The 24,320-nt window shown below is 28.3% G+C and overlaps 1 protein-coding gene across 2 annotated transcripts in view; it reads right to left on the bottom strand.

Moving 5' to 3' along the window:
• The window catches only part of LOC114122414 (uncharacterized), a 29,519-nt gene extending 5,432 nt beyond the window's left edge, over positions 1-24,087 (bottom strand). Inside the window, exons 1-2 of one of the 2 annotated variants that reach the window (XM_027985069.2) lie at positions 23,766-24,087; positions 1,735-1,978 (exon numbers count right to left, since the gene is read on the bottom strand). In XM_027985069.2, the coding sequence (XP_027840870.1) occupies positions 1,735-1,977 (243 nt within the window). In that variant the 5' untranslated portion in view covers position 1,978; positions 23,766-24,087. Of the gene's footprint in view, positions 1-1,734; positions 2,221-23,765 lie in introns of those variants that run through there. The other variant, XM_050200534.1, reaches the window with a different exon arrangement.
• Between the last annotated feature and the right edge of the window lie 233 nt (positions 24,088-24,320).

Below are 24,320 nucleotides of genomic sequence, written 5' to 3'. Positions count from 1 at the left end.
CATAACTATTAACTTATAAATTGTAATAATAATTAAAATTTACAATAATGATTTATTAATTATTTTATTAAATTTATGTATGTTAATAATATTATGATGAAATTATTGTAATGGGAAGTTAAAGAATAGCTCAATAACCACACAATGGCAACACAATACAATTGTTACACCGTAAAATTAATATAAGCACATAGAGGGTTTTATCTGGGAGTGACCAAAAGTTGGATTTTTCGTAGTACAAGCTTACATAAAAATATGTTGTAACCAATCAAGTTTAAAAATAAATTAAAGGAGTAGCTAAACTCTTATATAAGTAAAATTAAACTCAGCGCATATAGTAGGGAAAAATAGGAAGTATGTCTAAAAAATAAAGAACTTATTGAATTCGTATACAATATAGGATTGGAGAATTATTAACATAGTTTATATTATTATAAATGATTACATTAATTGTCTTATTATAATAAATTACAAATAAGTGTAATAAAATCAATAACCAAATGTTACAAATAGTTTAACTAATGGACTATTTGTAATAAGTTTAAAAGTCAGCTTACTTTTTGATTCAAAAAATCAGAATAATCAAATGACTGTTTTTTTGCAAATACATTTAACTCATAAACGATCTATGGGGTATGAAAATCATACGAACGAAGAAAATCGTCCTATAAGTAAATATATCACTCTCGCCAAATCATTCAAGTAAAATAATTTTACTGGTATCAGTGCACAGCGATTACTTTAGATACCACTTGCAATGGTGGCGATATTATATTGTGAGCGGGAGACATGAGCATTTTTATCCGGTGACTATTATTAAATATTATAATAATATGTGCGCTGTCGACCTTATACACAAAACGCCGCGAGATATTATGTCGAACAAGAAATCAACTCATGAGGTATAAAAACGATAATTTCTAATGTCCATGTTTTCAATCCGCCGTTCGAGTTACACGTACCACCTTTCAAGTGACTGTGGTGTTATACAGTCGAGAACAGCTGATTCCATTTCGTTTTAAAATCGAAAGTGTTGATCGGCAGTGTCAAGGGTAGGTTAAGGTGACGCTATCCAAAGTGTTCTCCAGCCGCCATGAATTATAAATAAATAGTTATAATATTTCAAGTTTAACCAACAGCATTAGTTTTATTCATCAAGTACCTAACTAGATAATATTTTAGCACAGCGTTTTTTTATCGCGAGATTCGTAATACTGAAACTGTAATATAAAAATAAGAAAGAAAGAGAATTTCTGAAAAGGTTGATTTTTGTAAACATTTGTAAAGGTCTGAGAATTTACTATTTTTAAATAAATCTACCGTTTGTTTTTGTCTCTTGACTTAACCGTATGTGGCACATTACAATGATATTATAAATTATTTTACCGACAACAAGACAAGTAACAAGTAACGTAACCGATTGTGTCTTAACCAGTTTATTGGGTATTAGTTTAATAAACACTTCATCATGCACACATCAGTGCATAAAATGAGAGTTATATTAAAATTACGTGGTTCGCTAATTTCTAGTGTTTAAAAAACAATATGTAATCTAATATGTAAATAAACCGATAAAGCCGGATGGATATCGAACAAGACTATTAACAGTATACGCAAAGACAAGTTATTCCTCGTATTCCTCTGTAACATCCCAAAATTCAAATAATACGCGGGTTACCATGAAACAGGCATTTCCTCGTGTCCGATAATAACATTATTGTACGCCGTAGGTACCTGTAATTTAGCTTTTTTCCTCCACAACAGCGTCTGGTGCGTCTGGAACCGGCATCTGTCTCGCAGCTGTTTTATCACGATCCGAGCCTGTTCGATGGTCATCACGTCTTCGTCGTCGTGGGCATCGTTTCCGTTTTCGCGCTGCTGATTCTGCTCCTGCGGCTGCTGCTCCCGCCGCCGTGGAGACCCGTTATCCAGGACCGCGGGCGGCGGAAATTCTTCCAGTGCCTCTGAGGCGCCCATTCTGAAACGAAACCACGAAAATATGATAATATATAATCGTTTTAACACCTCTACAGTCGATCGCGCACACATATTAGTAATATAAACTTCAAGCATAATAGTATAGTGTACATATTACTATTATTATCACCGTATTGCGTTTATGTGGACGACTCGGTAACAGTAGACACTCGTTAATCGATAAGCCGCAATGCAGTGTCATACGACTTACGACCGTGTTTTGTCGAATTAGCGCGCGCGCGCTCTCCAACAAACCGTATAGAGGTTTTCTCGTATACATGACGTAATGCGGTTAAACGCGTGCTCGCATACCGTTATATTACACTATAATATTATTATAATACTATTGCGCAGAACTAAATATCTTAATATCATTATGGTATGAGCGGATCCATTAAATGATAAATTAATTCAAATTTACGGTCGATTTTGAGATTTGTTTTAAAAACATGTTTGTATTCTGTATATTATAGTTTTATAAATAAATTTTAAAACCGTCAATAGATACAATTTTATAATAAATATAAATATTTTTTAACATGCAATCTTATAGACATTTTGCTTTTATTATTTTCAAGATATTCTATAGTGCTTATTTACTAATACAATTTTCTGAAAAATCGTTTCACATAATATGTGATTATCCATTTAAGACCCTTTAAATTTAATACGATATAATGCCACATAAGACAAAGGTACAATAATTTAACTTTAAAATATGATTTGTGGTCTTGTGGATGCCAACAAAATATTGTGTTATCTTAAGTATAGTTATAAGAATAATTATTTTGTGTTCTGATTTTAAAATAAACGGATCATATGGTATAGGTAGTCGCGTTTAAATAATTTCATTTTTTTTTTTTTTTTTTATGCACTTGTGTGATTATTAGAAAAAAATTATAATAACAATAACTTTTCAATTTCATAGTGTGATGTTTTGCGTTGAAATCGTTTTGTTATTATTACTACTATAAATATCTACGTTACGTATTCATGTGTCCTATTTAAGTTAGGATTCGAACTGTAAAATTTCAAGTCTATTTAATCCAATGATAAAAGTGTCACAGAAAATAATATAAACTTAAGTCATAATTTTTATATATACTCGTATATATATAAAAAAAAAACATTACCATTATTAAATTCATATTTTTAAAACCTTTATATATTTTGTCAGAAACTCAAACAAATAGATGGTTGTTATAAAAAAAAGCATTAACTATTTAATAACTAAAAACTTAAACTTTTATAAAAAATGATATTGTTAAATTTGAATTATACGTTGACTCTAAACCTATATCTATTTGTATAAATTATCAACAATAGCTGTCATTTTGCCAATACTAACTATAAACCTAGTTTTAGCCATGTTTCCCAAAATTTTAATTATAACTGCAATAACTTATGCTCTATATTTTATCAAATAAATTAGCGGTTGTTCTAGTTTTGAGTTGGATTCCTCAACTAGGTCTTCAAAACTACCTTTTGACGATAATACTTAGAGTTTTGTGCATTTTATTTTTCCGAGCGAGACCGTGATACTATTTTTACGGCACATTTTTTGTTCGCTTTCGACGTTTCTCTAGTGATGTTTTTTTCACGTCGATTTTGGATCTAAATAAAACGCCGACGATTATTATAATCGAATTCCATCGGTGGCGCGGCAATACGTCGTTATAGTGCATTGCGCTATTATTATTATTATTATTTTTTCTCGTGGCATTGGAACTAACCGAAACAATCTATACTAATGGTGCACAAAACGAAAAGAAAAAACCATCCCGCCTTCATGGTATAATGTGTACAAAAAACAGGAATTCTTTTTCGACCATCCAAATTACTGGGACTTTTTTTACATACATTCTAATACATACATATATATATATAGTATTAATAGTATTATTTTTCATATTGGACGAACAATCGTCTATGTTATTTCGTGGGGAAAATTATTCATTGTCGTAATTTCAAGGTCATATCAGACGGCATATATATACATTATATTATTTTATAATATCATTACACATAATAGTACACACTTTCAAAGCCACACTCGTCGCACATATTATATAACCCAACAATATTGGCTTTGGAAGTCTAATGGAAATCGACGTGTCACGTCCACCACGGTGTAAGAAAACGCGAACTCGTCAGTCAGACACCGTAGCTATGTAATATTATATTAGGTAGACGGTCATGTAGAACAGAAAATCGATACCGACTAGCGTGATATAATAATATTATATTAGTTATAATTTAAGACTTAGGAAAGTCGTTTCACTGTCATTTTTGTCCATATATTAAATGAAAGTTCGATGGTCTAGCATTAAAAGGTACTAAGTAAGTGGCATTTAACACAAATGTATAAGTCTGTTTAAAAATAATCATAAATATAATACATTATTATAAATTAAATATTTTATTTTTCTTAAGCTAGAAAAATACCCCCGTACAAGACTAATTATTTATTAAAATCGATATTAATTAAAAACAAAATTGTATCTAATAAAATACTAGGATTGTGGAAACGTTTTTATCTCTAGGTTCACGAGTTTTACGCGAATCGAGTATACAATTTATAGTTGGTACCTACGTATCTGTGCTCTACTATTTTGCCCATTGCATCTAAACGGACAATCGTGGATCACGAATTCAGTCGTTCGGGCACGTCCACCCAGTGTGCGTATCATAATAATATTATCGTCGTGCATGCACATCGCGGCAACAAACGGATCGAAATACATGCATATGCCGTACATGCATAAAATATATATTTAGGTCAAGACGGACACGCCAGGCCGGATATTAACGACTTGACATTTAAATCGATGCGACCATCAAGACGTCAAGTGTGCCTAAATGCATATATGTATACTATAGGTATTATATATAAATATATTATAATAATAATATATACCACCTATACGTACGCGTAAGAAAATATAGCAGTACATAAATGTGTCTATATGATTTACGATTTGACGAAAGTCTCCGAAAAGAATTATAGGAAAAACGGTTATCTTACAACGGAATACAAACTCGGTCGCAGTTTATTACATTATTTTCATGCGTGTTTGCCTTCCGGCCAGTAGGTATACACGATTTTTCGTCTTCCGATATAAAATACATGTAGGTACGGTACTTGTTGAACTATTATTTCCCAATGTTCTGAATAATATAATTTTTATGGCGCATTGAAGGCATTCTTAAGTAAGTTGTAATAAATATTGGTAAATTAATGATTATTCGACCTGAAAACCTATTCGAATAATACAACTCAGTATATTATATCGATTTAATGTCGCGTACTATTATATTAGGTAATGCAGTTGGTCCATATGTCTACATGCGTACACCGACGCCACCACATATTAATATATTATATCCGATTGCATAAAACGCGAAAAACGGTGCGGGTTCGTAATATTTGAAAAATAAAAACTGCATTATGTTTCACATATTATACATTTATATTGCGTAAAATACAATTTGGCGCCACGATAAGAAGTTATCATTACGGATAATATAATTTAATTGTATTACGTTTTAATATTTAACGAATTTATTAAGTATACAAATACAATATTATTATATACTAATACAAATAATCACTTGTGATTTTGCAAATATTTATAATAATAATATTTTTTTGATTTCCAAATTACGAGATTATAATACATTTTTAAAGTAATTACCTATAATTATTTGAATACAAATTGCATAAACAATATCAGGAATACCACACATAAAATATATTATTGTTTTTTTTAAAAATATAAGTGTTTGTAACCTAACCTGAGTAAAACAATAAAATTGTATTATATTTCCATAACATTGTATTTATATTATATTTTATTTATATGTTATTTTTTGAGATAAAGAGTGTTTGGACGCAAAAACCAGGATACTCTTATTTGGGACACGATAGGGCTATTTGAATTCGGGCCACGAATAACTATATCTGAGAGTTTATTTAACTACGTATGCATTGTATTATTATTAAGTACATCAAATAATGAAAATTAAATGAAATACACTTGGCCTAGTATGTTTAGATGATGTTTTTTTTTTTGTTCATTAAATAATGATTTTATTTATTCTTATATTATACGCGTGAGAAACTAACGATAGATGAAAATTTGAAGACATTACCAGTAATATAAAAATACAACGAGAAAATATTTTTATTAAAACATTGAAAAACAGAAAAAATATTTCATAATAAGGTCTTAAAAAAAATTCTCATGTAAATACATAAAGAAGTTCTTGATAATTATAGCTCAAACAAATAAAAAAATAACAAAACTATACGTCCAAAAATAAGTCAAATAAAATTATATTTTCGTTATTAAGGTTTTTGTTACTGAATTTAAATGCTTATATATAATATATGCATTAAAAAAACACTATATTATAAAAAAAAATCTCTTGGTAAATAATTTTATTTCCTTGTGTTTGTAATATAAAAACTAAATTAACAACTCAAACAGGAATAACATTAACGCGTGCACCTTCTTGAAAATGTAAAATATCAACATTTGTATGGTAGAGTGAATGAAAAAAAATATAGTGTACTAAAATATGTTAATCTAGGAAAATGATTTGACCTAGATATCAGTTAAGCGTGAGGAATTGTTAAATCAAATGATATAAGTATGATGAGAAATTGAGGATGATGGATGTTCGTGGCCAATCTATGTTAACACTCGAGTAAATCATATAATAATATAATAATAGTAATACTACAACGAGTCTTTAGAAAATTGAAAAAAAAATAAAGTTGTCGAAATTTACTAAGAAAACAAGTAGGTATTCTCCTATTATTCACCTTGCATATTAATATATTATACATTAGTACGTTACAATGTATATAATATTTTCCTGGCATGCGACAATTCACATATTATTTATTTAAAATTACTAAAATATATAAGTGGGTAAAAGCCACCCATGTTTTTAAGAACATATTATTAATTTAAGACAAGTTACTTTAAATACAATACTTGTTATTACTATTATTATCAAGATAACTTTTTATTTTTAACGAAAATTGATTTTGACATCAATCGATATAATATCACTGTCTTCACCTTTAAGAGTTTAGCAATAGTTTAATTTTTACGATAAATTTTAACAACACGACATTCAATGCTCTATTTGTGTTGTTGTTGTTATTATTATTGAAGTTCTTCACGAATGGTTAAAATTATAAAATATATAGCAGACACTATATTGTAAAATACTCATATTATATGTAATATGTATAGACATTTATTCTTTGTGTAGATGATGTATTGTTGACGTAAAATTATAACAATTAATACTAGAATAATAAAAATATTACACTAGACAAAAAAGACACATATATGTATAATTATACCTAATCTAACGAATATTGTTTTTTTTTTTAATTTTTGGAACCTCGCGAAAGACTCGTCGTGTGCCGTGTATGGGCCGTTGTTTCCAAGGTTCGTATTAAAAACATTGGCTGAAAATCGTGAACGAACCGTTACACACACGAACACACACATACGCATGCTCACAGAGCGCGTTCCCCTTCACTCGTAAATTATTATTTACCGATTTCGTGTAACGAAGTTAAGAATGTAGGTCGGCCCGAACAAAGAAGAAAATACTATAATGATATTTAAACTAAATATTTATACATATTACAATAAACATGCGAAACTTTGGTTTCATCGAAATGCAACATGTGTGTAGTACTTCAATGTGTGTGCTCTCTGTGGCCATGCGAGTGATTTATATTATTTGGAGGGAAAATCATGGAATAATCACAACAACAGCGCGTGTATTTCATTATGATAATATTATTATAATTTAAAAATTATTTTCTTTTTTTATAGGCGGGCACCATGTGGAATAAAGTACCGGAAAGTCAAAACGGATTTAGACGAAACGTGCACACCTAATTTATTTAAAAAAATATACATAACCGTGCAGATTCTAAGAGCATAACACAAAATAAGATGTATAGGTATAATACTAGAGAGAAAACAAAGCACAGGCCAACTAACGAACAACATAGCAAAACAATAAACATATTCTGTTTTTTTTATTTTGTTTTTTTTTTTTAAAGGTAGTGTTAAAAAAAATAACAAAAATCGGTAACAGCCGATGTAAACAAAACAAAATCAAAATAAGTTTTAAACCAGTTGTGCTGAAATTCCTACATAAATTTGATTGTATGTTATGGTAGCCATTAGGTTCTTCTAAACTACTTAATTCAATCATTAATATTTATAAAACGAATACCAATATTATTGCCATTATCAACTAATGATTTATCAAATTTATCGACTGCTAATATTCAGTATTTGAACCGGATTATTGATATAAACAAATTGAAGTAATATAAGCAAATAATAATTGAATTAAATTAAATTTTTAAAAAAATAACTTCTGGAAACTAACTGTAAATTCCACTATATTGTACTTGTATAATATTATTAATTTATATTTTATGATAAGGTTTTTCGTTTTTTAGTTAAAAATCAATAAAATAAAACTATATTCGAATATTGATTTTATTAAAACTGTATTATAATTTGGAGAAAATTTGCATAAAATACGGTTTGTTATTTTAATGTTATGAATTTAATCATTTTGTCTTAAACACTCGCTCTTAGTATTCATTATTGTTGGCAATTTATAATATTATAATCTATTCTCTACGTGATTTGTAGCGGCACGTTTTTCGTGGAGTCAGCGATGGCGGGAGACTTCATTATTACGTTCACGCGATTGTATTCATTTACAGACGTATTTATGTAGGAAAGCTGCAGCTGCTACAAAAGTGGATTCGTGTATTATGATTTTTTAATCCATTATGAATGGCATTGAAAAGATCACAGGCTGCTAAAATTCGTAGCTAAAAATGGTTGAACCGTCTGATCGTACTTGCATAACTTCCTATATTGTGTATATGTTTTACGAATTTTTGTGAAATTACCACAAATACTTTGATCCTGTCGATAAATTGGTCACTCAAAACGATGTCATCTCGTTATTGAAATTATTATTCAAGCGATACATCATAATGTTGGTATACAGCATAATTTTATGACCTACAATTAAGCCGAAGATGGTATTCAAAAAAAGAAGCATTACCGAATAATAAATTGTATTACAACGATGCTGCCTTTAAATGTTTCGAATATTCTTTTATACGTATATGTCTTACAGACGATATCGGTCCATTTAAAATTCGGACATCTATATATGTGTATTTATATTATATTATACAATTAGATACTCTGCAGGTTAGTGGATTCATTATTTCGACCAATCATTATAATATTTCATTAGGTAATTGTTGGTTGTTCATATTGGAAAAAAAATTGCTATAAATCAAACCTAAGGAATATTTTTTGATTAGGAGTCCATGAATAACGGAATAGAAAACCTCGCTTTCGGTCTCTCCAAATACAAAATAATATATCTACAATATGTAACATGTGTAAATGTAGTTATCAGTTAAATTCCGAATATTCTCAAAGCTCAAAGTTTCTATTGAAAATTGTAATTTTTTTACTATTTTTAGGCTGTTTTTATGTATATTTAAATATTTATAATTTAAGTTATGCTTAAAAATATTATAGGTCTGATAATTTAAAAAACAAAAATAAATTACATACATTATATTATTATACAAGACTTATTCAAATTATATACCTAAATTACAGTAGTTGTCAGTCTAAATATTAGATTTTGAGTTTATGTGACAAAATGCAGTTTCTCCAGCTATAAAATGTGCTGCCGTGTACCTACGTATAAATTGATTTTTTTTTTCTGAAGAAATATTCCCAACGCCTATGAGAATATTTTCGAAATGATACGCATTGTTTCTTCGAAGAATAATTTTAGTGGCACATCACTAAAGTATATAAATATTATATTATATTGTTACGGTCGCCGTTATTTTTGCCACGAACCGAATGATTTCAGTTTCGCAGGTCGCTGGACGGCTTTCTATACGTATAACATTACGTTTGATGCAAAACTTCGACGGAACTCGGTGTTTGAATAATAATTACAATCGGTTAGATCTCGTACACCAGAATCACGTCGATTACATTATAATATGATATTATTCTGTTGTCGTTTTGTAAGTGGCGGTGGTAACACGGAGGTTTTCACCAAGTTTGGACTGAGGACATAGTAATAATAATATTATTACAAGCTACACGCGCTATGTTTTATAATAACAAACGAAATATTTAAATATGGGTAGTTTAATATACTCCAAATAACGCATATTTACTACTTATATATTATTATCATTATTATAGACGTATGCTAAAAAAGAAAAAAACTCGTGATTGATAATCATTGCAATTTCACTGTACCATAATAATATTATTATTATATTATTATGCGCGTTAACGCGTTTTAATTAAAACCATTTACGAGAAACCGGTCGAGTGTAATTATTATTACATTGCAATTCACGTAGTAATAATAATAATAATAGTAATGATACGCACAAGTACCGTATAGTAGAAACGTTTTTTTCGTTCTTTCTTTTTTTCCGTAATCTTTTATAGACACCGCGCGGTATCCTAACACGCGAATGTAGTTTCCGACGTTGCTATGAAATCATTGCGGAAAAAAAATATATTCTTACAGTCATAACTATAGACGCCATCCACCGTGGGTAATAAGAATCATTTTATCGATTTTATTTCAAAGTGCACGATAGACCATTTGCAGTCTGTAGAAATATTCTTGATAGTATGATTTGTGACGTACAAACCTGTATTTCAAAACCAGTAGTCGGATATGCACTGTTGATTAATCACTAGTTACTAATTATTATAATGACAAGCATATATATGTATAATATCAATATACTATGGCATATGATTACTAGACTAACTGATATACAAAAATAAGATGTATCATTACAAGTGTTATGCTAACGAAATTTTCACTCGTTGATGGATTTATCGTATGAACGGACAGACGGCTGCTCGCCGTGCAGATGGTGCGATTAAAAATTAGAACCTATATCTACCTAGTATTTACCTATAATTTGATATTATCGTATCACGCAGAGAGCACGTACTTACTAGAAATACACTCGTTCGAAAAACCCTCGAAAACAATAATCGGGCACTTCGTTAAGCAGCATTACGTTATGCGTTGAGCCATTAGTTTTTATGTTCGCTGGGTTAGCGCCGACTTTTCTACGACTGCGGTATCAGAATGAATCATGTAATCGTGGCGCGCGTACATAATAATATGGGCGATATAATAAATTGTCAAACTCAATAACTATCCCCACTAAACGCGTTATCGTAACAACAATAATAATAATAATATTAAGTATACGCAATAATAATAATAGTTATTATTATGACCACAAAGGCGCCAACTTCTGCAATATTGTCGACCGGGGTTTTATCACATCACTACTACAAATACATAGGTAATATACACTATATATTATGATTTTGTTATATTCATCGGAAATTTTACTAGTACAATTTTGCGGTAAAAATTAAATTTGTGAGCAAATGAAATGTGATATTAAATGTATCAAATTTGTTTCTTTAGGAATATAATGAATTGTTTTTTTTTTAGAACAATTTTTTATGGATAAATTTTAGTTCTTTATAAAGAGCTTCAATATGATATCTTAGAGTTTTGTTAAAGACCATTTTCAAAATTTGATTTTAACATGCTTATGATTCTGTTGGAACATTGTTAAACACACCAACCGACTAACTATACCATAAGTACCTAATAACCGATCACGCTAAAGCCAAAATATATTTGCCATAGTTTAGTTGAATCTAGTATGTTAACATTTTTAAAAATATAAATTATTTTTCTCATTTTTTACTTAAAACATTTATTTAGATTACCAACCTCATGTTATTACAGATTTCAACTCCTAAGTATTTAACATAATTTGATATAATAATCGTTTCACTAGAACAAGCCATTGGTAATGACATGGATGTTATGAATTTTTATACATTTTTTTGATGGTATTGTATTCTCAGTCAAAGCATGAAAAACAATACGAATTTTCTCAAAATTAAGGAATACATTATTTTGGAACATCCATTGTTTTATTAATTTTAGATTCCTATTAATTAATTCAAATATTTCATCCCACGGGTGTGCTTTATATAGCATTACGAAAACATGCGCTTAACATATAATTCGACTTATAAGGGGAAGTGCATGAGTTTCATATTCTATTTTTATTTTAAAGAAAATTGGTGAGATAATTATTGTATCTTGAGGGACGTAACATTTAATTTGTTTTAAATGGCTTATAGTTTTATTTATTTTAACCCATTGTTTTCTATTAGAATTATTAGATAGATACGAAGAAATATTTTTACATTATCATCGCAAATTCCTGATTGCTTTAATTTAATTATTAGAATGTTGTGATCAATAGTTTTTGGCTGTAGCTAGATGTATAAATATACCGTAGAAAATGTTTTATTTTCGTCTTAAAAGTTGTAAAGCAATTAGTTAAATTTGTTAAAACTTGAACAGTTCATTTTCCCTGACGGCCAGACGAAAACCATATTGTGAAAGATGTAAAATATATTATACGCTAAAAGAGTAACTAATTGTTTTTTAATTATTTTCTCAAATATTTTAACTAAGGAGATTAAAGATATCGGTATAAATTATAATATAAAAGTTCCAACAAATTGTGCGTGAAAGTTCCTGCAAACTATTATATACTTATATATTTTAGGTTAAAAATTATACCCGATATATATTACAATATTTTTGTGTATATATACATTATAAAAATTGTTTATAAAACATAAGGTGTTTACATTTAATTTTTCAGACTAAAAAACAAAAACAAAATGTAAATCATTGATTTTAAAATTTGTTATTTATATTTAAAATTTTAATAAATAATCAGTTATGTATAAAAAGGTATAGGGACATCGATTTTAAATTTTTCATATCGTATAACAGACGTGATTACGCATCTGTTTTAAAAAAAAAAACACATTGTTTTACAAACAATTTTTAAAAAATACGTTTAAATTAAATTAACCTAAAACAATAATGCGTATATGAAATATACGTAGTTGCAGTAACCTATTACTAGAAAATATATATTATTTATATTGCGGTAAAAATCGTGTTTAACCTTTGGGGTGACATCACAAGCTTAGATCTATTATTTATTTCTGTAGAATAAGTAATGGGTATAGTATAGGTATTATTATAATGCCATTATTATTCTACCAGAAACCTCATTTCATCAGTGCGAGTCTATTATAACTGTTAATAATAAAAGCCAAACGATACTAACAACCGCGTTATTTATTATTATTATTAGTATTTTAATTCTGTGGAGATCGGAACGTCATGCATTCGCATATTATTTTATTAGGCCGAACTCATTGAGTGCAATAATAAGGTACTGCGCTCAATTACCAAAAACGGACTTGATGCATATTATTATTACTATTATTATTTTATTGTGTCTGTAATTTTCTAATTCCGTTTTCCATTATACGAGGCTGTTATTGCTGCTAAGTGTTAGTGTGTGCAATACATGTATATAAATTACATTATATATTATTATACACGCATATATCGTACGTATTTACGTATTTTTGACAACAATAATAATGATATGTATATATACCTATTATTGTAAAAAAAAAAAAAACGTTCTATTTGTAAAATATATCGAACCTATATTCTATAGGGCGGTTGAAATGTTAAATTTCCAACCATTAAATTTAAAGCGAAACTTTTTTCTATTCAACTATTATTAGGTACTACAATTTTTTTATATCTTCCTTCACAATATTAACGATTTGTATGTACTTTTATTTTAATGTTTTGAAACTTCAAATAATTATGTTACAATATAATATATATATTAAGTATATAATTACAAATAAATTAGTCTTTTTGCGAAAACCCTAGGATCTTTGCAAAGGGGTAGACCATTTAGAATTTCTTTTTTTTCCCAAACATCATTCAATTGTTTAGTCTTATTGAATAAAGACTAATAATATTAGTCCATTTAAAGATACAATTTTAAAATATTGAAAAACTATGTAATGCAATAATAATAATTATTAATATTTATTTTGTTATGTATTATTATTATTATACTATTATAGTATATTTTATAATTTAATTATATCTTTAAATAATATAATGTTATAATAAATAAAAATAATATTATTTTATTTACTTTTAAAGTTGTTTTTCGCGATAAAATACTTTATTTTACAATGTGTCGAAATTATTCATAATTTTAAGATAATATTTTTTAAGTACTTTACTACTGTTATTCTTAAGATAATTTACATAATTAAAAAGTTTAGAAGGTTTTAGGCTGTTTACGGAAAAAACAAATAATTTGAAAGCTCTGTTCCTTTGCAAAGAGTCTAGGATTTTTACGAAAAACTTATTTCACTAAATGGTATACAGCATGTACATCAATATAAGCGTGCGCTAGTGAAGAAATTAGTTTTGTGTTCATAAAAATTAAAAATTATTTGTATTAGATGTGTATATTAATGTAATTATTTAAAAATACCTTAAAATGCAAACCAAGGTGTAGACTTCGTATTAAAAATGTTGTTATTACAGTATTCAACCATTAGGTCGGTTTGACTACACGCAATATTGTCTTATAACATTTGTTGCGTAACCTAAGAAGAGCTGCAGTCATGGTTTCTCATCGCCTTTTTCTAGTACTGTACTAGAGATTGACCGGTATTTAATAACACTATAATACGGGTCAACCTGCTGAGCTCTATCATAGACCGGTTAGACACCACCAATAAGTATATAAAACATATTAACGATGTTATGCAAGTTAAATTTGTCGTTAAGGAAAATTAATATGATTTATACTGTAGCATGGAAATTTAAAAAAAAAATGGCACAATTATTTTGATTATTACACAAAAGTATTATTATTAGTCATTATCAATGCCAAGGTTGTTGTTCAACGCTTGCCGTTTCGCTATCTATTCTATTATATCGTTTTGTTGCTATGATACTTTCTGTTTGACGGCAGTCGAATACGTTTCGTTTACAAATACGCGGCGTCATTTTAATAACCGTGTTATTATATTATATTAAAGACACCAATATCTATATATATATATATATACATATATTATTTTTAACTAATATACTCGTACACTAACACTGAACGCAATAATCAATAATAATAATATAATAGATACAATTTGAGTTGTAGTATTTTTTTCCTTTCCATTGATTTGAAAGTTATTTTATTTCTAGATTTGATATTCATTATACAGTACGTATAAACTACATACATAATATACATACAATAAAGATATATATATGAATTCTTACAGGTAAAAATATAAATATTAGAAGCATAAAACATATGTAATCATATACTATGTATTTAAGGACTTCTAGCTAGTATTATATATCGCACTATAAATATTTTGTCAAAGCAATCAATATAATATGATTATATTAAAAGCAGGTTTTTTTTTATCTAAATTGTTTTTAGAATAAACAGGATTTTATTTTAGTACTGGTATAGTATAATAATGATACATAACAGAGAAAAGTCAGCAAATTTTAGAGTTTTATTTTGATCATGAAAATTATAATAGATACTTAAAACACTGAAATACATGTAGAAACATCCCTGTTTTAATATACAAGAGTATTAGATTAATATTTATTTTCAATTAATATTTTTTTTACGCATAATTTCCAAAGTTTTGTGTACAAGTCGAAATCGAATTGTACCGAGTTGGTTGTAATTGCAACGTAATGACATAAAAAAATATCGAAACTGATGCAAACGTGCACGTGAAGGAGGCAACAGAAAAATTCTCCATATCGTTTGCGTGGAACTATAACCCTATACACTGCTATACCTATTATAGGCAAGTATATTATTGTTTTCTATCGGATCGCAAGGAAACCGGTCTGGATACCAGCTGTGTCAGCAGTCGTTCTACGGGTAAAGGAGAACATAACAGTATATTATTTTGTTGTTTTCCTCGTAAATAAATAATAATAATAATAATAATAAAAAATTACGAAGAATAATGGAAAGTCTCGGTGGCATCGCGCTCGCAGAGAAACCAGACGTATACTATTGCCGAGTGCTGCGCTATCGTCCTGCTCGCAGATATGATGATAATAATATAATATGTAGTTGCGCTGCCCTACGATTCCGCGCGCGTCCATAACAGGCCCGCCGGAAGCGGTTATTCAATAGACTGGAATCGTTTTTTTTTTTTCTATATAATATATCCGTTACAAGACATCGATCGTAGTGGTAAGTGGAACCGGCCTATATGCTCGGATGTGGTGATTTTATGAAGATTCCGAAAAAAAAAAAACACAAAAAAAAAACGATACATTATTCTTAATGACACAGGAAGGACTAAAGAAGACACCACACGTTTGTACGAATTAATCAGCCGATAGTATTACAAGATGACTAGTTAAACGGCTTGTTCAAATGTCACCGCGCGTGTCGTCCAAGGAAGTGAAAAAAAACCCAAAGAATATTATAATAATTCTATTATAAGAGAGAAATTCAAAGATATCATTGATATTATCTTCCGTTTATATTTTGGACGTAACACGCGCTATACAGCGTTTATTGTAGTAGGTTATGTAACGGCTCAACTACTCGATTGTCGCGTATGATTTTTATATATTTGGTACCAGTAGTGATTATTTTCTAAGACATGTGCTGCTTAAAGCATTAGGATCACTACCTTTTCTTTTTTTTCAACTATAACCAAAAATAATAAATAAATAAGTAAAAACTATTTCTATCAATATTAAAACTACTATGTAGTGCTGAATTCTCATTATACTGGGTTTATTATAACACCTATATATAATTACGTCATGGATTATGACAGATTACTGTCATGGCAACTTTTGATTGATACTGTGGATAAACTTGTTAACACTTAAATTTCCTATTTGATAAACAGCTCTATGATATTTTCTAGTTTAGTATCATTTTCTTGGAAATAGTAAATATTAAGCAAAGCTTACTGGTGTAATACAGTTTATTTCTATTATTGATTGACTTAAATTAACTTTTCTTTTTGTAACCATTCAACATTTAATTTATATTATAATCTACTATTACAAAAAGCTAAGACCTCTTACACTTGTTTATATCCTTAAACGACTTCTATAATATGAAATTTTAAAAGTGTATTAATAAATCATGTGTATTTTTCTTATATGCTATAAATAAAAAATAATTTAAACGAAAAACTATAGGTAATACTGCGCACACGTGTTTAGCCAATGATTATAGAATACATTGTATTGTCTATCTTTCTATCTATCTATCTATCTATCTATCTGTCTATCCCATAATCAATGGTTTAGCCGGATTTACAGGAACGTTATTATCGATGACCTAAAAACGAACACGCAGAATATACCATTCTTATTTTTAATGTAGATATATATTGTATTCTAATAAGTTACAGATAGATAGTATCGATTTTGAGAGTGATAATAATACTCAGATTATTTAAATAACCATCTGGACAATATCAAAATATGTATTACCGTTGGTTGCCATTGGGAATCAAAATTAACCACGGCCGATTATGCTGTACAGTTTTATTAGAATAATTTTGAATTAGATTGTTAAGATAAGTTGGTTTTTTGTGAATTTTGGCTTGATTGACTCGAATAATGGAGTAAATTGCAATGTGTAAAACTGTAGACTGTGCCTAAAGTTGAGTGTTCCCCGTAACGTAGCGTAACGTAGGTACATAATACATATATGTATGCTTATAAAATATATATACTGATGATTCACTATGCATGTTCACCCTTTTTATTTTAATAATACTGTTATTCAAAATCTGGTTTTTTTTTTAAATAAGCATAATTTATTTACACTTTAAGTTCTGCAGCAGATAATTTAAAAAAAAAAAAAACATTTTGATTTACAGGTTTTAAACTAAAATTAAGATAACTAAGTTTAAAATATTATATTATTTCAATACCCATAACATTAGATACATAATTATGTAATTTATATTTATTTATATTTATGAAAAAAATAGATTCAATAAACCAGGAATGATTTATAGTATGGATTGTTTGCTTTTTAATTGATTTTAAAATGTTAGTAAGTAAACTGTAATTTATATAATCTATTAGAAAATTTTTAATAATTATTTCCAAATAATAACTAATAGAACTAAAATAAAATAAAATAATTGTTTAATACAATTAATATTAAATTTGAATACCGTATTTTATTTGCATATTATATAACCATAACTGAGCAACCGAGTTAGTATCGTGGACTATTGTAATGTCTTTAGTAGATAGATCATACATTAAGTTTAATAAGTCGGATATTTCTCGTTTGAATCTAGATTTAGATTATCACAACTATTAAAAAAAAAAAAAAAATAATAATTTAAAGTTTAATTTAAGAGTAGTTCTCGTATAAAAACGAAAGTTAATATTATCACAGTACACTCCTTGTATAGTATAAAAATATCGAAAGTATATTGTACATATGGTTTTTACTTTATAAGTATATTATTTTAAAATTCAAAAAAGCAGATTGTTAATAACTAAATATTCTTCAAGAAAAAAAAGATGAAGGTGAGTCGAGTTAATGAACCACAATATATATTGTACATGCATTTATATATACCGATTATATTCTACACGACACTAAAATAGTACCTATAACTGAAGATATAGTTTGTTCAACATGGTCATTGGGGTGTAAAATTATCGTGACGACAGGTATTTACGCTTAAATATACCTATAACATTATAATTGTGTGCAATTTTTATCTAACGCCAACACACCGTGAAACGATCCGTCGTAAAGACGTTTTGTACGCACATCGTATAATGATGATAATAATAACAATAATAATTTAATGAATCAACTGCAAAATCTTCCCGTTCTCTTCTCTTGCCACAATAATAATAGACATATTTATATATATATATGTGTGTGTGTGTGTGTGTGTGTGCATCTAGTGAACAAAGACATGGGGCGGAAAAAACTTAGAAGGAAAATCGTCATCGTAACCACAACAATATAATACGACTGTGTACGTGTAGATATAATATATAATTTTTATTATCCATTTCCATATTATATATTACATATAGGTATAATATTATAGGTGTGATACTCTCAAAAATAATAATATGTACAGCATTACTATAGCAATAGCTTACTCCCAATAGCTTAGTTAGTATTACTACAATATATTATTATGTATTTATATATGTATATGATTGGAGTAGGTCGTATTAATCATATTGTAGATATAAATTTTATACCATGATATTATAAATTTGTACTCATAAATAACGTCAACCGTATGAAACAGATTTTGATATTTGGAAATTATAATATTGTACGCGAGGAGTCTTTATTTTTCGGTAATTAAATTTCCATTCCATTGTTCGGATTATTTTTTTCAAATTTATATTATATAATATTATTAGATTAAAAAATATCCCTGAGAGTTTGTTTTCATTAAAATTTTTACGAAACACGTGTGACATAACGCACGTCGTATATTGTTTTAGTTTTAATTACTGTTACTTACTATACCTATCGTGTATATCAATACGGTATTGTGTAGTCATTATTATAGTCACGTGAAGAAAACTACGTACCTATCTAATATAAACTCAACAAATATAATATTGTCAGTTAGATTTTCCTTTTTTTATAAGTCATTGTCTCTGTGAATATATGCTTGGCGTGGAGTCAAAACTCATTCGTATGGACAAAATAACGAAAATCGATGTTTACACTCTCGTTTCGTGCAAAACATGACCTAGTGCACCTAATTACAAGATCGTGATTTATATTTTGTTTCATCATAGTCTTACTGGGCGCCATAACCTATTTCTTTTGTGTATACAAACTACAAAGTTCTCAACACAAATGCATTCACACAAAATACATGTACTGTATTATTCATTTAATAGGTATGTAGTTTTTTTTTTTTTATTATTTAGATCATTTTATTGTAAGTATGGTAGTTTTCATTTTCTTAACTATTATTTTGGAAAATATAATTTGAGAAAACACTATTGTGACAATACTAACTTGTAAATGACAAATTTTTATTTCGCAGAAATAAATAGCTATAGCAAACAACTAGCTCGAGTGTTAATCTGATAAAAATATTTACGGTACAATTTTTCCGACAATCGTAGAAAGTATAATGGAATATGATGTGACATAAACCTTCTCAAATGGCATTTAAAGACGTCTATTTAACACCAATTTAATATTTTATAATATAAAATATATTAGATATGGCAATTTTGGGACATTTATATATTATAATATTATTTTATGTATTTTATTGGCTAACACAATTTAGATGACGAAAAATAGGGTGAACATTTCGCGACTAAACAGCTGTCGCAGAATCAAATCTTAATACGAACCGCGTTTTAAAAGTAGATTATTAAATACCTAATTTAGTATTATAGTATTAAAATATTAAATTGGCACAACACTAATTTGTATATAAACTATCGTATAGCATAAAAAATAATGTGTAATACCATATCATTGTTCAGAATTTCAGATATACATTTAGATTTTCATAATTTTACTATCTGTAGTTTCAGTAGCTTAATTATTCCAGATACGAAACAATAATAATGTAAAAAAGAAAGAAAAAACGTTAATTAACTCAAATCGGCTATATAAAAAACATTTCACACAAGCGAAGGTCATCAACATCGATATTTACATCGTTTGAATTTCGAAAAAATAATCTATTACGTTTAATATTGTTATTGGTTATTTATAGTTCATTTTTTTTATTAAATTAAGCAACATTGAGTGTCTTAATAACCAATATATTTTAATATTTTGTATTTAGTAAAAATGTAGTACCTATGGTTTTACCTCGACTTAACAGAATTAAAATAATTTATCGACTGCAGTTATAAAACATCGCATAATTTGTTATACATTGACTTAAGTATAGTAAAAATAGTTTTTACCAAATAACATCTTCGTTACATATACTATTTTAATTGGTTTATAAGTACCCGTAGAATGTTTTAAGAATAGAGGTAATATCAAAACCAATATTTTCACCATAATATTTCTGTAACTTCAATAGATACACTATTCATGCATGAAAAGAAATCAGTTATATTATGTAATATTCTTTGTTGCCACCTCTTTATACGGTTTCATTACTATTGTTTTAATAAATTTTTATTTCAAAGACCTGAATTTATTGAGTACAGAGAAAACATTTTATTATCATTATTATTATTATTATTAAACTATAAAGATCGGAGACTTTTAACATTGTCTCTGCAATTTGAGTACAATAATAGGCTATCAATAGTTAGGGCCAATACAATTTAATGATAATGAATAGATAATAATAATAACTATGCACTAGTTGCATATAATAATTTAATATTTGATATTTAAATCGCTATTTGTTGTAAGAAATATATTCAAAATTTAAGAAGAACTAAAAAGGTTTTATCATATTTTAACTAATTTACTCCTAAGGATAGAATTATAATTTTTTTTTCATTCATAAAATAAATGTTTCTGTTTAGAAAAAATGGTGTTTTGAACAGTTTTGAATAACCAAAGGTTAAAACATTTTTATTAGATTGTCTTCAAATCGTGTTGGTGATTGCTATATTTGAACTACCTTTCCAGAATTAACGTTTGGAGAATTGTAACAAACATTTTCAGGTACCAAAATAAGTGTTAAGTGACACACTTTGGCCCATACTGTTAACAAGTTAGTAATATTATGTAATACACATACATGTGGTGATTATAACTTAATTTGTTGTTTATAACTCTCAATTCAATACTTTAGCAGCTAATTAATTGCACTAACTTTATAAAACTTGTATAATATATATAATTCACCATGAAATTTAATAATCGTATTCAATTAATATTTCACAAAATCAATTCTAATGTCATCAATTAGAACACTGTGTAATTCATTGTAATTACATACAATATTTTTTTATCGTCAAATGGTTATAAAATCTATATTTATTCTACTTCTATTTAATAATAGTACCTATCATTTCTCTATTGACTTATTTATATTTTAATGTTGTTAATTATTTTTCCTTCACGATCGAATAATAATAACAATAATCAATTAATAGTAATGACCGAATAATTACAGTTTACAAGCATTGCATTATGTCTATATTATAAATATTTTTTTTTAAATTATAAATACAAATTATACTTCCATCAGCGATGATGACAATATTTTTAGCTCACGTTTTTTAATGGTTGTATTACATATGGGATTGCTAATTGATATAAATATTAATTATTTTTAATCACGATTATATCACTAGATAACCTATCCTGTCTTATAATGCCTGTACGACTGTACCAGGTTCAAACTAGCGTGACTTCACCTGATGTGTCAATCAATTATCTATTAATAATAATTAAATAACAATCGCTCATTTTTAATGAAATCATTGTAAAACTCATTCCTTAAATCATATTTTGTTATTTATATGTTATTCAGTTTTTAAAATATGATAATTAATAAATACTATTATAAAACATGATTATCAAATAATAGTTAAATTCATTTGAGCAGATGTTTTAAATATTTAACTGTAAAATGATATAGCGTTGTGTGCACTTATTTCGTCAAATTTTCTCACCTCAGAAATAGTACAAGTATTAAACAAAAGGACCATAAACTCGCTTAACTTTTACGCAGATTTCATCCCTGTCAGCTAACAATTATCATGTGTGATGAGTTCTAGAGGTATATAATTTATTATTTACCTGATTGTAGATATGGGAGATCTAGCCTTCCATACAATACCTCTTATCGATCTATTATATTAGTTTAGAAGCAAAAAACACGGATATTTAAATTTTATAAGAGTTTAACTAGGCACGTTATTTAAAATTTAGTTATATCACTCATTTACAGCATACTACACATTTTATTTACGACAAATATCAATATCAACACAACGTAGGCTTTATTACGATACACGCATGTCAACCTATGAAACCGTATGAAATTATATAGTGACGTCGGCGCGAAAATTGACGGTCAAACACAACACGCGTATCGGCCTCGAAAATTAGATCACAGATACACTGCGGGCGATCGTTACCTATAATATTATACTAATATCGAAAGGCTATAGGTGCTTCAGGTATCATACATACACACATACTATTTATAATAAGAAACGACAATAATAGTAATAATAGTAACAACAACGATAACATAATATTATATTATGCACAGTTTAAGCGTCGTGTAGGTATTACAACAATAATATATAGGGTTACAAAAATCGATACAGTCCCCCAAGTATTATTATTTATTGTTGTTGTTGTTCGTTTGTTCACTGTTGCGTAATTTGCGGGGGTACACGCAGAATCGATATAATAATAATGTTATTGTGTGCGACCACTACGAATGTGAATTACCTACTATACACATTATGGCATTGTGAATTATTGTGTTACGAAAATATAAACAACGATGATCAGTTGTCGTTTTCGCCGTTGACTTAATCGTATGTCAGCCGTACACGCGTCTCCTATGGCAAAGTTCGGTCTTAGCACGGCGCCATATCGATCGTAAAACTCGGTCTAATGACGTGTGCGTGTATTGATAGTATTTTAATATATATATATATATATATATATAATATAATATAGTTATATATATTTATATGTTAGATGAAGTAAATTATACATCTTTGCGTGTACTTACTATAAAACCGTTGTATGTATATAAATACGCCACTGCACGTCAAACTTTCGACGGGAGCATGTTCAACGATGTGTAGTAACTGTGAGGAAACTCGGAAATACAAGCGGACCGCGTTCACTGTAATAATTGAACAGTATTATAAAAATAACGACAAAACCAAACAAAAAATAAAACGATTGTAGCCTGTTATTAAAAAAATATTCTGTATATTATTATGATATCGACGACTACAATAACAACAACAACAGCGGCAACAGCGTTAACAGTGCTTTTACATCTGATCTACATCGTATACTAACGGGTTACCACGGGTACGCACGCACAAGCACACCGTCTCTCGTAAACGCGAACGTTCGGTAAGTCGGTCTATAGTTGCGGTGGGAGTGGAAAACCCGCCCGACCACGAACGCGGTTACGGTCGTTGTCACACAGTGTATCGTCTAGCGCCATCTGCGAGGCACGTTCGACGGGTGCGACGCGTGTCCGATCTTCCGGTTGCCCACAACTACAGTCGAGTGAAGATGGCGACACCGGAAACGCCGATAGTGGTGGCTA

Source organism: Aphis gossypii, chromosome 2 (assembly GCF_020184175.1).
Source record: "Aphis gossypii isolate Hap1 chromosome 2, ASM2018417v2, whole genome shotgun sequence".
Classification (NCBI taxonomy): Eukaryota; Metazoa; Arthropoda; class Insecta; order Hemiptera; family Aphididae; genus Aphis; species Aphis gossypii.
Note: the sequence above shows the minus strand (reverse complement) of the source record. Positions and strands in the feature narration are given on the sequence as shown.